The following is a 15,630-nucleotide window of genomic DNA, read 5'->3' on the forward strand; positions in this document are numbered from 1 at the left end:
TTTAGAAACTGGTTAGTCCTTCGTTTCACCCGGGAATGAGTAACCATCAAATGATAGCTCGATAAACACATCTTTGAATGATATATATAAAAAAAAAAAAAAAACAGTATTTTGACGCTGATCAGTTCTCGTCATCTGCAAACGAAGGTTTTTAATTGCGATTTGACCAAACGAGATCAGCGTATCAGTCAACATTTTTCCCGAAAAATGTGTCTAAATTCGTAGTTTATAAATTTGAATATGACGAGAATGATTATGTGTTTTTTTCAAGAAATCAATTTTCACGCCCACAAAATTTTCGTCAGACAAATAATCAAGCCGGAACCTGAAAACGAACAGGTCATTTCTTTTGAGAATGCCAATCGGGGGTCATCAATGGAATCAAGTAACCGGATTCATCGAGCTTAACGCTTAGTTTATGTCACTGTAAATTGTTTGAATTAATCCGCAAAAATTTACTGCGAGAAAATAGTCGTGGAACCGACAAAATGTGCGGTCACGTGTGGCGAAGTGAATATTTTTTCGTGTTAATTCAATATCTGTCGGTCTAACAAAATATTTGGCTAGACTATTTAAATGAAGTAAGCATTTTGTTAGACCAACAGATCTTGAATCTACGCAAATGAATATTCATTTTGCCGCCCGTGACCGCACATTCGGTCGATTCAACGACTTTGTTCTCTCGTTGCGAGGCTTCTTAATTTTGTCTCGAAATCGGGAGTAAGAAATGGAGTGATCGAAGGATCGGCGTTCGGTTAAAGGACGGAAAAATTGGAGCTCGCGTGCCTGGCTCGGGTAATTAGGGATAAAGATACAAAGCGCGGAACTCTAAAGTGTAACATTAGCGTTCTTGCGTGCGGCGATAGGTTGTTTTAAACGAGTTGCGGAGTCCACTCATTCGTTGGTTCGGTTAGGATAGCGTAAGCCAAAGTCAAATCGTAATAGCGCGGCGATACGATGCGGACGCAGTGAGGCGCGCGCTTTCGAGCGGCCAGCAACGATCCTTTCAAACCTCGAAACGTTCTGCTTGCAGATACAGATAATTCACCAAACTCGAATCCTCGGTGACCAACCTTTTTGCGACATCGATCCGAACCGAAGGGATACTCGTTTTCATGCGTGAAAATCACTTCGAATAGTACATCGATTTTCCAATTAATGTTAATAAATTTCACGACCAATTTTCGCTTTCCACGATCGAACGAATCGAGGTTTTTGCATCGGTGAAGAAGACCTCCGTCACCACGAATCGCAATGTGAGTAATCTTTATATTTTCTTATACTTTGTAATCCCGTTTGTCTTGATTGTCTCTCATTTTTTTTTTTCATCACTTTGGCGTTTCTCTTTTATCTTTAAAATCAATCTAGTCTTTAATTTAGGCTAAAGTGTTTTATGTTTTCTTTTTTTTTTCTTTTTGTTCATTTTTCTATCGTCATTACTTCTTCGATATAATGGGAATAACAAAACTGTTTATCGATCTTTCGCACGTGTTGCGTATCACTTTTCATTCGAATATAGGCACTGATTACATTTTTTTGCACAAAATTCTGACGCAGAAAACCAGAAGTGACAGCTTGTTGATTAGATCTCGAACTTTCTCGTGTTAGTAATTTATCGGAGAATTGTTATGCAATGTTGATAAACAACAAACGTATTATTGAAATACAGAATGAGCTACAGAATCGATTTGCAAAAGTCATTTATTTCTGTTTAATATTTGAACTAAGAGAATAACGGAAATTTTAGAATATTTATACTTTATGTGTTCAATGTATGTGGGGGTGGAAAGGTTATATACAATTCATTAACTATGTCGCGTCAATTTTTAGTTTCTTCCGTTTCCGCTGATAACGGTATATTCATAGTGCGGCAATTTTGCTAAATCAGCAACGTAACGTTTGATCACAGCCTCTATTTCGTCGGTTAACTTCCGTTCTTTTTATCACGACTATATTTTGTAGGTACAATTTTTACGAAGGCGGTTTCACGTTTCACAAATATCACATTTTTTGCACGATTTATTCCACTTTTTTCCTTTTTGCTACCCCATTTCTCGTCTACATTTACATAACGTTTATCTCGTGTTATTTATCACCGTTATCTTTCGCCTAAATATCCGAAAACCGATAGCAACTTCACGCTTACTACAACGAAGCAGTATTCTAGAAGCTTGCTTTCGCAGCGTAATTTTGCCGCCGACATGACTGCAGAGCATATCGAGATTGGTTGGCCAAACTTCGATGCTTTTTATTAATTTTATTACGAGATAGTCGTACGTTAAATATCTGTTTATAAAATTATTATACTCATAATTTACAAAAATGTCTTTGAAAATATAAAAATGGTATGTACAAGAATTACAAGCAAAAGCTTGAATGTCGATGCTTCGCTTCAAATTGCTTGAAATCACTTCAAAATAGTTGAAAATCCAGTCGATTCGATCGATTTCTGCATTTTATGCAGACTACTGTATTCTACCAAATCACTGGAACAGATTTTTTTTCTCGTGTCAGCGATCAATTAGATATTGTTATTTGTTGATCATAATCGATATCGATGCAATGTTGAAATAATAAATATTCATCGATGCCAACTTTTTATGAAAACAACTGTTTTGATAAATTTCAAAAAAATAGCTATATTGTGATTGAAACAGCCATCGAAGAGCGAGATCAAATGAATTATCAACTAGATTTTAAACTACTTCAAAGCGATACAAAAGCTTTCGTTCAACTTCCAGTATTTTCTATTTTCATAATTTCGTAAACATCTAATCCGTGGCTTAACAATACGACAGTTGGATAAATTACGGTCAACGGACGACTATCTCGTAACGAAATTGATAAAAATTATCGCCTTTTTCCACAGCCAATCTCCCGAAACCGGTTCGCAGTTTCGCACTATCGCGCTATGAATTAGTGAGAGCATAATAAATAACAGAGCCAGCGAGACGAGCTGGCCAGTCCTTCTCCCTTTATTATCACGGCTTGCAAAGTTGGCATTCGAAAGTTATGCGATAAGCCGCGGTGTATCGAGTGTCTCCGTAATGCGGAATGCGCTCTGCGAAAAGACTCGATGCAGTTGTGTAAGCTCCGCAACAGGACACGGAGTGACATTGACATTTCGAAACTGGTAAATTAAATATTGGACAGGTATGAAAAGCAATATCTGTGTCGGGCTGATCGCGGCATCCGGAACGATGGAGTCGACTATAAGCCCTCCGATCCGACATTTAAAGATGATCGCGTTAAGGTCAGCGATTCGATTATGAGATCTCAGCTAATGGCTATCTGGAGGTTATATGGAGATCGGCCAGGGAATTAGACTCGATTCGCGGATCGGGGCATAGATTGTATTTTAAGAAGTGGCCGTGTGACCTGAACTCGCGTCCGATGCATGTTCCGATTTGGCGGGTTCTAAGAGACGCTCGTTCAATAACAGCGTCGAAACAGGTAGACAAGTGATAAAAGAGGTGTCGGTCGAATGGATAAATTCGTCGAGGTGTGTCGAGAGAGAGCGAAATGCCTCAAGTACGAATGAAATATGAGTGTTAAATTGCGACGTGGCTCAAGAAATTTCCGCAAAGTGAGAAAGTTCGTTCGAAATACTTACTTAAAATTTTACGCGACCTCAACTCGTCGTAACGAGTTTTTGAGTTTGATCTACTCCCCGAGCGCCATGAGATTTCAACGATGACTTTTTACCACTGAAATTGTTCCGTCGGACACGTTTGCTTCTTTCTAAATTTTTGCATCTCCTTCGATTTACCTGAATCAAGATTTTTTTACAGCTAAAACACGGTAGAATTTTACCTTTGGTGTGGTAATAAATCGTACCTTTACACTCATGGTCAGACGATTCTTAGGATTCGTGAATGGCGATGAAAAAGTTTACGGTGCTCAAGTTGTACGCGAAAAGTGAAACAATGACGCGAGGACTCGCGAATAATTGCAGAGACGAAAAGAAGAAGTTTGGAACCCGTTGATATTTAATTTCATGGCTATTAAATCCAGTAGAAATTTCGCACACGTGCGGATTCGCATAAAATTTTATAGAGACGGCAGCGACAAAGTAATTTGTATTCATGATATTCACCTAACGCCAAAACTCGTCTAGAAATACATATTATCAGGTGCGAAAGGTTCGTCTAACGATATTCCGAATCGGCAAAATGGGAATGGCGAAAATTTTTCTGCAAATATAACAACGGTCGGATCTACGCGTGATGAACGGATAACACACGTGAAAAACACGACTGAATAACAGAATAAAAATAAGCGCATTATAACGAAAGAATGAATCGAGTGACACGTTGTTCGGTTATAAAATGTTTTACGGAACGTGATTGAAATATAGCTCTACCGTAACAAAGGTTACATAGCTGGCCGTTGACAGAAGCACTGAAGTTGAGCAACTGATACATGACGTAACCCCGTCAGAGGAGACGAGCCCTACGAATCCCGGAGCGGTTACAAGTCACAAAAATACTAACAATAACTTTACCACAGGGGAATGTTGTTCCAGGAATAATTTTTACAACCGACAATATACCTATTTGCGTAACATAATTGCCTAGTAATAGCAATTCAAATGTAACAAATGACTGGAACGCCAGCAGGCGGGATAAATTATTATAATACGATGACATAGGTATGTATGTATGTATTTATGTACATAACGCGGCGTGCATTGCTCGTAAATCAAGGCTCTGAATCATCGCGAGAACTGCATGTTATCTTCTCGCGGAGAAATTTCATCTTCTCGTTACTTACCGTCGTTTAAATACCTACGTTACGCGATATCAGATGAGGCTAGAACCGAGTCACGAGTGGATATCGATAGCCGTTTATCGTGGTGCATAATAAGGCGTTCTTGACCCATTTATAGACAGATTCATTAACGGCAGGTTTTCATTCGACCGCCTGATCGTTGGCACTAACACTGTGTATAGAAACGTGCATGGCTAGGCGTCATACGGGGGCTTGAAACTTGATTGAAAAGATATTTGAAACTGCAGCTTGGCTCGTAAATTCCGCGATTAAATTGCGAGCGAGTCGATAGATTTAATCGTCGAATAATAATTAGCAATACACACGAAACCGGAACGTAAGCTCAAGAATGAATCAAACATTTCGGTATCTAAATACACTTTGCCTAATCATCCGAGGAATGATTTCCACCGACGTTGATTACCCACCGTGCGTTATACATATTATTATACACACATATATTACAGCTCAAAGAGAGAGAGAGAGAGGGAGAAAGAGAAAAAGATACAGATAATCTTCTTAGTTTATTCGGTAAGTGGCGTTTAACATTAAGTAAACAAACGTTCTTGTATATACGACTTGTTGAACCCAGCGTCACATTATTCAGTTCGAAAATAGAGAACTATTTATGCGCGTAGTCAATTTCCGAACACTCCGTGATTTAACACCGGAATAGCTCTCAGCTTGCCGCCAGACGCCAAGCTTTCTGTTGCGAAGGAAAGAAGTAAAAGATAAAAAAAAAAAAAAAGAAAAACAGTAGCGAAAAAAGAAAATGGACCGTGATTACACACTTTACACGCTTTGAGTAATCTACACCCAAAACTTCTACTTGTTTAGCATTAAATTCTACTCGTACGTGCAGAACTTTACGACAATAAAATGAACTATCCAATTAAATTTTTTCACATTAGCCTCGATTTGCCAATAAATAGTCTCTGAAACTAAGTGTGAACTGTGACCCTTCTGCGATGCAGATTTGCGGTAAAGATTCGTTTGCACAAGGTTCTTGTTAGGTTCAGATTTTATCTTGCTTTATCATCAGGCGATTGTCTCGGAAGTATAACTGTACTGCATCGGTTACAAAGCAGCGAACGGGATGACCAAAACAATGCAGTTGGTTCGTTGGTCTGGAAATAAGAACCGTGGAGAATAGAATCGGTTCGTCAGCCGCGCAAATACTTACCGCCCGGTAAGCAATTTTAGAAACACCTAGGTGTCATCACGTGCTACATTGTGATAGCAATTTAAGTTGTAGGCAAATCGTTTGTGAAAACGTGCGGACAGATCGGTGAGTCTCGTGACCGACACCGTAGAGGCATCAGGCGTCAACGAATTTGCACACTGGCCAATTCTCGGGATAAAACGTGAGCACGTAAATCAAGAATCCCGCCGATGAGAGCGCTTTATCATATGCCAGGAATAGAAAGAGGCAGAGAGAAAGAAAAAGATTTAAATCGACTCCGCGCTGGTTTTTTTATGTTTCCTCGCGGTTTTGTTTAACGCTCAAGGAATTCCGTAGGAACGCTGAATCGACGGGTGGAAAACACTCAGACATTCCTGAAATATCCGACAATTGCCGTTAATAGCATAAGCACGAGTTTACCTCATCCTTAGTCACCCTGACGCCGATCAATGGATGATATGCAAAAATGCACAGCGGTAATGACTCGTGTAATGACTTGTTCTTCGAGAGAACACGCGCGGTCGGGCATAAATTGCGGATTTAAAAGATTCTTCCGCGATCCTAATTACCGCGTGTCAATCTAGATGTTGCGTCGCAGCATCCCAAACTTTGCGTTTTACGCTGCGGCGTGGTATTTGTATAAAGATGTCGAGGCGTCATTTTAATATTTAATTAGACGCAGCTAAACTGCAAATTATGCATCTGCTGCTGCTGCAACGACGAAATATGGCCCGAAAACAGTCGTACTCGAGTAATTGATTTTTATAGCCTTTGTCGTCACTCGCAAAATGGGAGTTTAACTTTATGAAACGTGTAATTGGTGCATCGTTACGCGTCTCCTATACATTGGGGTTAAATAACTGACCTGGTTACAAGAGTAAATTTGTCTTCCCTGTGCCTGGATATATATTAATCCTTATTTTAATTGACCGGGCGTCATTAGATTCAACGAATCCGTCGTCCGTCTGCCCTACTTGCAATCGAATCACGAATTTTCTCTCTTAGATACAGGTATACACATCATTTGATCAACGAAAGACGAGCTGCGAGGATCATCATGCAAACAAAGTTGCGAGCTTGTTGAGACTTCTCAGGAACAAAAGCTACGAAATAAATTTATGGACGATTTTCCAGTCTGCTAAGTTTCATCGGAATTATTATAATATGCAATCTGTACATGCAGGCTATCGCAAATTTCAATACGCTTAGTATAACCACTTCCGGAACGAAGCGAGGGTCGCTTCATTATTTTCAATTCAACCTCTGCGCTGTGAAAATTCCTGTACTTTAAATTCAATAAAATTGACGTCTCGTCGTCTTTTCTCAGCCGAAGATAGTCGAATCTGATCCAATCTTACGAGCGGCGAAATCACAATTGTACTTATCTACCCGTGGAGCTTAACAACTTTGGTAGACGACCAGGAAATATAACTAAAAATAAAAATTATTCAGCCACAGTGTCTCTTTGATTGAAACGAACGAGAACTGAACGAGAATAGAGAAATAAACTGACCACACGCTGCTTAATTTCAACTTTAGCTAATAATTTGTAGGTCGTTAAATAATTAATACAGATACGTAACGAATTACGAAACCCTGCAGAAATTCAGAAAGCACAGAGTTTAAGTTTGCCGATGAGGCTGGAACCGTTATAGGTCAGACAGAAACGTCCGCAATCAAATTTCTCCGAAACGATGTACAACGGCTCGCAAATCGTGAGCTCGAAATTGACGAACCAATGGCTATCAATCGGCTGGCGGAATTCGATGATAACAGCCCGCGATATGTTTAGACTCGAGGAAGAGGATCCGATAAGTATCCGGAAAACGCTTCTAGCTGTGTCTGCGGAGCATCGTCGAAACGGAGAGCCGAACGGCGATCGAAACTCAGGAAAATAAGTCATCCTACGAAAGCGTAGGATTGGCAAGTCCACGGCGATCGCCTGCCAAGTCTTCGCTGCTAACAATAAGCCGATATAAGAACGTCGAGTGGGCGAAGATCTGCGAGAAGAAGCCGCATGGGGAACCTGGTTTATTAGCCGATCGCCTCGTAGCACGGTTTCGCTTATTTTAAATACTCCAAGAATCGCGCTATACTTATACTCGTTCGACCGATGATTCAACAAGAAAGATTTTTCTTCGTGCTGTGATCGCTCGACGCTTTTGGCACGATCTCGGAATATTGCAACCTGGTACGGTTGCAGGGTTGATCCGAATTCGATGGCAAAGTTGAACGAGTGAAAAAATGCGATAAAGACAATTTTTTCGAGCTACTCACAGTTAGGCGTACTATTTTCTCATTCTGCTGTGGATGGGTGAAAAATAGTTTGAGTAGAGTTTGATTCGCCAAACATCGATACCTGATTTGTCAAATTTATTCTTAGTTTGGAATATTGATAATAGGTGTCGATTTTAGGTCAACCTTCGTTTACTTTGGGAGGAAGAATTCGCAGCGTTAACAAATGTTCAAGTTTCAAGCGTCCCGCCAATATACGACAAATTCCAACTATGCTAGCATTATCTCAGATGAATATCTAGAAAAAAAAATATGAATGTTCAGATGGTTATCCGCCCAGTGAGCTGTTACAACGGAGCATTGATATTAGGAATTAGGTGGAGAATGGAAACGATTCGAACGACTTTGCGTATCTTCCTGCACGGTCTCTACACGGTTAGAAAAAAGATTTCCCAATATTACAAACTGAAAGAAAAAGTACAAATTACGATTTGAACGTTGAAATTACAAAAATTTATGTCACATTTACTAACAGAAATGTATCAAATAACACAAATACAAAATGGATCTGTTGGGACATTACGTTCGGTTAAATTTTTTTTAACAGTGCACGTAGAATTTAGTACCGCTCAATTCAATGCTGTTCTAAAATTGCAAGGCTGTATTAATGTAATAAAGGAAATTGGGTGATCGGTCACAGCTCGTCGAAGGCACGTGCAGAATGTCCGCAAATAACTCTTTTACGCGATTTTCACGGCTCTCGAGAGAAACTCGGAAGTCGTTTCTGTACCGACCTGAAATACCTCGGGATACATTTTTTCCCCCCTATAACCGACGCACGCATAATAATCTCGGATCGAAATACGTTCTCGAAGGCCGAAACCATGGTTGCCGGAAGATACTATGTGTAACGCGTTACACGCGCGATACGCCGCTTTGGAATTCATTTATTTTCACTCTGCTACAACGACTTCAGCGTTATACAATTTCAGCACAGCGGGTGAGCTCTCTTTCGCTAAAAACCGTTTTTGCACACAAGCCATGGTATTGAAAAATTCGAGCTAAGTATTTTCTCGACGCCTTCTTCGCGTTGTTGCAGATAGATATCGCATATCGATACTTCTCCTTTTTCTCACCTCAAAACCGTTAGTTGTCCAGTTTGACCGAAAAGAGTACAGATTTTCACATTTCCCAATTATCGCGTCTTAATTCATGATTTGTCTCTAAAGTTTCACTCCCATTCAAAAATGAATCACCGAACCGAGTGACTGAGAGATAACGATCGTTTAAATGCTCATTGCGTTCGAACTAATGGGAATTTTGCTTTGAAATTTTGACCACATATTCTTGAATAGTTATACTAACGATTTGTGCAATAAAAAAAAAGACGATTTTTCGATCGGTCTAAACTGGTTTCCCCCCTTAATCTTTTCCACGCCGCTACGCATCGCACCTTGAAAATTTACGTATAGTAGTTATACGTATTGCAATACCACGTGTACTACATGCTTTGTGTAAATATGTAAACGAAATTCTTACGGGGACTAATATGTTGCACAATATGGGTCACACGGTACATTTGATGCTCTCAGATAAACTGAAACGATTTTAATACACAGCAAGAACTCAAACACCGAATATTCACTGATAAAAACTGTTTCATCTGTGCCATGCCGCTTGTGTATAACACGATATTAAATATTCGTTTTTTTACCTACCTTGTTTGAATCGAAGCGTGAGATTTTTATGGGACACATTACTAAGTTTAACAATTTTTATCAAATTACCGACGTCATCGGAAGCGATTAAACGATTAATTGAAACACTGTATAAATAATAACGATAGGTTCTATCTTTTTAATTTTTTTTTACCTGGTTCTCTGACATATCCCGCTTGGTGCAGACCTGAAATTAGTACATCAAGATTATTAATATTTATGCCCAAGATGGTTAAAAAAAAAAAAAAAAAATACTGATAGTCAGAAAAAATCGTAGTAAATGTTTTTTTTTCTCGTCCCGGTGAATAGATTCTATGAAAATATTTGCACAATTGTAGAATAGTAACCTAGCGGAGTAGCTGTACAACGGAGTGCGTGACACGTAGGACTATTCATAGCGCAAATATGTCACACACCATTTACACGAAATGACTGTTGTATGTACGTAAATACTCGTAGAGTATATATACGCTTGTTATAATTCAAATTACAAAATTTTCGCCGTGTCTCGGTTCAGCTTTCTGCATATATTTGTGCGTCATTGAAAAGCGCGAACAGCTCGCATCGTTTTATGAATCATATTTCCTCGGCACGTGTTTGTCTTGTGACGACAATTTTCGACAGAAGGAGGATGCTGTGGAAAATCGGGAGTGATTCTATGTTCACGTATTTAAAAGCGACCGGGAGCTTTTTGCAATGAAATTTCGTCTACGGAAGATCCGAGAATAAGAGTATAAACATCAGGTTGACAGGTCAAACGGAACGGCGGCATGCACATCTGCCAGACCTTGGACGAGTTCTAAATTCTCTCTGTTGTACAAGTAAAGTTAGGCGGGTGACATAACGCTTGGGAATTAAACCGCGGTGGAGTATTTAAATTTAAGATAAGCGCGCTCGCTCGCCGTTCTGCTTGCAGCAATTGCAGCAACGTGTGTAAGTAATCGGGCGATATTGTTCGCAGGAAATTTGAAACCTCTTAAAGGTGTAAAATATTTATCTCTGTTAAAAATATCCCCAACACGTGAAAAAGCGAGTCAATGTATCGAACGGGAATTTTTAACGTCAAATTTTATTTCCTCAGTTCCGTCGGTGCGTGATTCGATAAATTCGATTTTATTTATTGACCGAGACGATAATGCGAGCGAAAATATTCACCTGGAATATCAGCTGTTGGAACTGGTTGTAAGCCGGAATTTGCGTGGTGGAATTATGCCGCAGTTTGCGCGGAACTGACGCGGCTGTGCGAAAATTTACGCACAATACGTGCATGCTACGCAGATTCCTAATCCATCAATGAACGATGATGCGACCGTTTCGGCGAATGAGCCATGAATGAATAGTCCTCGACTATGAGCGTGAGTCGGTGCAGGATGAAACGGGTCTGCGTAAGCGTGTGTAAAAGATAAAAAAAAGAAAAAAATCCTGATCGTTAAGAGAAATAAGAGACATTACAGGCAGGAAAAGTATATTTGCAGACTTTATTTCTGTGCGTACATATAATTCAGTTTCTAATTCTCGAGAGTTGGGTAATCCCTTGGTTATTTTCACGGAAATTAACCTGCTGATGGCGATCGTTTGTCGGCATAGAAAATAGACAACCCGTGAGATGTGAAAACAGTTTTCCTTGGCTGCAGGGGGAATGGAACGATTCTTTGAGGTCACATATTACCATAGCCACATAGCGAAGTTAATTTTTCAAGTTTCCGAACTGCGCAGTTTGATCCCGTCTGACCGGGAAGAGATGCATTTTTCACCACGCATAAGCGAAAGCGAAATCTTATAACGTAAACTAACAAAAGTCAAATAAATTCGAAGCCCGCAGGGGATAATTGTTCATATCACGGATGTACGCAGTAGTTTTTAACACGCACTTTCACGTCAAAGCGAAAGGCAACGAATTAGATCAGATATATTTACCCTCCCTGATTTGCAGTTTATTTTTACCACCTTACTTTCACATTTTCTTTTTTTCCTTTTCATTTATAAATACAGCTTACAACGATCACATGCACCGCGTTTACTGCAGCTTGCTGAACGCGGTCGGTGGATTCTTGAACAAAGATAACAAGAAAAAAAATAAATAAATAAAAACAAAAAAAAAAAAAACCACAATCGTAAAGAACGAAGAAACTCGCATAATAAGGTCGTGCAATAAAAATGCGCAAAAATATCTGAAAACGTGCCAAGGTGCACATTTACTTGTCCGTTGGAGGGAAGGAGGGAAGGGAGAGGCTTTTCTACCTTTTTTCGCAACATCAACGCGAGTCATTTCATCGAGATAATTGAGGCGCGCAATCAGTACGAGTCATGCCTAAAAAAATACTCGTGACGTCCTTGCACGTAGTTGTTGTCCGAACGACTCGAAATACCGCGAATTCGTCACTGCAGAGGAGTAAAAATTTTCCCACCGCATGCGATTCGCCGGACGATCTGCAGAGGCAGAGAACTTGGCTCGATCTTTGGACGTTCTGTAGTTTTACAGCCTTACTCATTTGAAAATACATCCGTGTTTCAGGACGCGAAGCAGGAACAACGACTTTCCGTTCACGATCTTCATCGGGGCGTTCGTCTTGACGCTTTTCTTCAGCTACGCGCAGGGCATTCCCGATTTTTCCGACCTACCACCAGGGCCGTACTGCGGTGCAACATATCCGGCATTGCGATGCTGCGATGGGCGTAAAGACGTCTGCAGTGCTCCGATTGTCGGGACGTTGTGCTACTGCGACGATTTTTGCGACCGAAATGTAACCTCAGATTGCTGTCCCGATTACTGGTCCCACTGCAAAGGGATGCCTGTAGACATTGGACCACCGAAAAGTATCAAAGGTAAAGAAATGCCGTTGATTGTTAACGGATTCTCATTATTGATAGGGAACGAATTGAATTTAGTTATTTTAAACACACCTTTTCTAAGCAATGACAAATTGCTTTTCGTTACAGCCAGCTGTTTCTACGAGGGGAAATATTACGGTCACGGACACTCGACGAAGGAGAATTGTAACAAATGGTAGGTTGATCGATTGACAATGTTTCAACGTGTCCGCAATTTATCTAATTGACTAATTATATGGTATATAAGGGGAGAGGCGGGCAAAATATGCCCACTAAGGGAGGAATAACGTTAGGCCAATTTCGTCAACGCAATTTTTTTTTCGTCGGTCTAAAAATAAATTTCAAGTGTAATCGGCATTTTTTGAAATCCCATTTGATTGTATACGGGGCCCATTTTGTCCGCCTCTTCCCTGTATAGCATCGTGGATAAAGGGAAACACGTGAAATCAATTGATCGCTGATTTTTTATCATCTTAGCAAATGTTCAGCTTTGGGAAGGAAGCCGGAAATGCTTTGCGAGACGAACCGTTGCTTGGTGGAACCCGACATCATCGATGCTGTGAATTACGATAGTGATCGGTTGGGATGGCGGGCTGAAAACCACTCCGAATTCTGGGGAAGAACCCTCGCCGAGGGTATGAAGTTGAGACTAGGAACATTGAACCCCGCGGAATACGTGAGCGTTATTTATTATCGCGATCATTATTTCGCTCCGTTTACAATTTTTCCAGTAAACTTTTCAAGCACGCGGCTGATTGAGAAATGAAGTAAAAATTTCATGCAAATTTCACAGGTGACCAAGATGATCCCGATTCGCGAAGTCTACGACCCCGAGAAGCTTCCCAAATACTTCGATTCCAGAAATAAATGGAGGGGCATGATCAGCGATATCAGAGACCAAGAATGGTGCGGGGCTTCGTGGGCTTTGTCCACCGTCGACGTCGCTTCCGATCGCTACGCCATCATAAGCATGGGACGAGAAGTCGTCGCGCTTTCCGCCCAGCATCTCTTGTCCTGCAACAACCGAGGACAGCAAGGATGCGGAGGCGGCTACCTGGACAGGGCCTGGATTTTCGTTAAGAAAAATGGGTGAGGCTGCCTGAGATCTTCTTTCACTTTTCCGAATCTCTGGCGATGAGAAAAATTTCATCTGTCATGTTACCAAAATATCCTACAGAGAAAAATCCGTATCGTTGTAATAACGGGTTGAACATGGTTGAAAGTACAAGTAAATGTGGCACAAGTATCTGTACTCAGTGTAAATATCATATTGCTACTGCAACGTCGAATATGCTGGTTTAATTTGCCACATTTTTACCGTCAAATAAGACCATGTCATCAATTTTTCATTGTGCCAGTATCGAATTATGATGAAATATAATACGAGTGACCCTAATCGAAATGAATTAATAATTAACACAGACCAGATTTTCTGGTTATCAAGCTATAAAACTTATTCTAATTTTTAGTAGCAAAAACAATATTTTTTGATTATGGGAAAATGGTACGACGAAAATTATAAATCTTCTGATTATTAACCTGGATTTTAACTTTCGTTGCAGTCTGGTAGACGAAGATTGTTATCCGTGGACGGGCGTCAACGGAAAATGTAAAATCCCAAAAAGAATAACTCTTGACCAAACTCAGTGCCGAAGGCTGCCCGGCTCGACCAGGAAAGAATTGTACAAAATGGGCCCAGCCTATCGTTTGGGAAATGAAACGGACATCATGCATGAGATGAATAAGTCAGGACCGGTGCAAGGTAAATATATCCTGCAGACAAAAAGTCGGGACTGTGCGTGGAAATACTGTCAAATCCAAAGGGCCCTGTGAACTCGACTTTAACTATTTTCTTATTTCACAGCTACGATGAAAGTCTACCCCGATCTATTCGTCTACAAATCTGGTATATACAGGCATTCCCCGACGGTAGAAGATTCTCGCACAAGCTATCATTCCGTCAGAATAGTCGGTTGGGGCGAAGAAATCGTTTCGTACGGACCACCGGTAAAATACTGGGTAAGTTTTCGAAAACGGGCAATATTAGATACTCTCCTTTATCTGGTGAAAATTTTAAACCGAATGGTCAAAAGATTTCAGAATCGGTTTTGTCGTTTTTGAGCTGATAAAGCCACACCTTGTGTATCGAAGGTATAAGACTTACCAGTCTGAATTGGTGCGCTTTTTGAAGGATTGAAACGCGTGTTGTGTTTGAAAATCTGTTCTCTTGAATTTCACGTATCCTTCTTATCGTTTACTCAGGTCGTGGCCAATTCCTGGGGTGAGCATTGGGGTGAAAACGGATTCTTCAGGATTTTACGAGGAGTGAACGAATGTGAGATCGAAACCTTTGTCTTGGCTGCCTGGCCCAAGGCAATACTGTAGATATACGAACGTATTTTCACGTGTTCACATTTTTCTATCTACACACGATGAATATAAGAATCATACAGACAACGTTCACGAATCACCGCTGTATTTATTAGCACACTATGTATACTAATAACTCGACAGTTTCGATTATAATAACATAATATAATACTAAACATATTGTATGTATACGTGTATAAGATATTTCAAGTGAAGAAAAATAACTCGTATTGATAACGAACTCTTTACTACGTTATACGTATAATATACATACATATATATACACACATAAAATTACACGTAAATGTATATTTTTATGATGACAATATTTTATCAAAATATTATAATGACATACGTACCACTTATGTAAACTCTGCCATATTATTCACTAAGATGCACAAATTATTTAATAAAATATCACATACCTAGGTTATATGTGTTATAACAGTAAGTCTTCGAAACTTTACTATTCTCGATAATTCTAGAAATGAGAAATAACAACATTTGATTTGATAATAAAGT

The 15,630-nt window shown here is 39.9% G+C and overlaps 1 protein-coding gene across 1 annotated transcript; it reads left to right on the top strand.

Annotated features, from left to right (window-relative positions):
* The first annotated feature begins 927 nt into the window (after positions 1 to 927).
* LOC124177101 (uncharacterized peptidase C1-like protein F26E4.3) lies at positions 928 to 15,629 on the top strand. Its single transcript, XM_046559106.1, has 8 exons — positions 928 to 1,256; positions 12,422 to 12,732; positions 12,847 to 12,913; positions 13,216 to 13,414; positions 13,532 to 13,827; positions 14,301 to 14,500; positions 14,603 to 14,757; positions 15,001 to 15,629. Coding segments are annotated over exons 1-8 (1,353 nt in total). The 5' UTR covers positions 928 to 1,254; the 3' UTR covers positions 15,124 to 15,629.
* The last annotated feature ends 1 nt before the right edge of the window (position 15,630 follows it).

The sequence above is a fragment of the Neodiprion fabricii genome, chromosome 3 (assembly GCF_021155785.1).
Source record: "Neodiprion fabricii isolate iyNeoFabr1 chromosome 3, iyNeoFabr1.1, whole genome shotgun sequence".
NCBI lineage: Eukaryota > Metazoa > Arthropoda > Insecta > Hymenoptera > Diprionidae > Neodiprion > Neodiprion fabricii.

Coding starts and splice junctions, on each gene's coding strand:
- LOC124177101 (XM_046559106.1), top strand. Junction 12,733..12,846: donor ACCACCGAAAAGTATCAAAG/GTAAAGAAATGC, acceptor TTTTCGTTACAG/CCAGCTGTTTCTACGAGGGG. Junction 12,914..13,215: donor AAGGAGAATTGTAACAAATG/GTAGGTTGATCG, acceptor TTATCATCTTAG/CAAATGTTCAGCTTTGGGAA.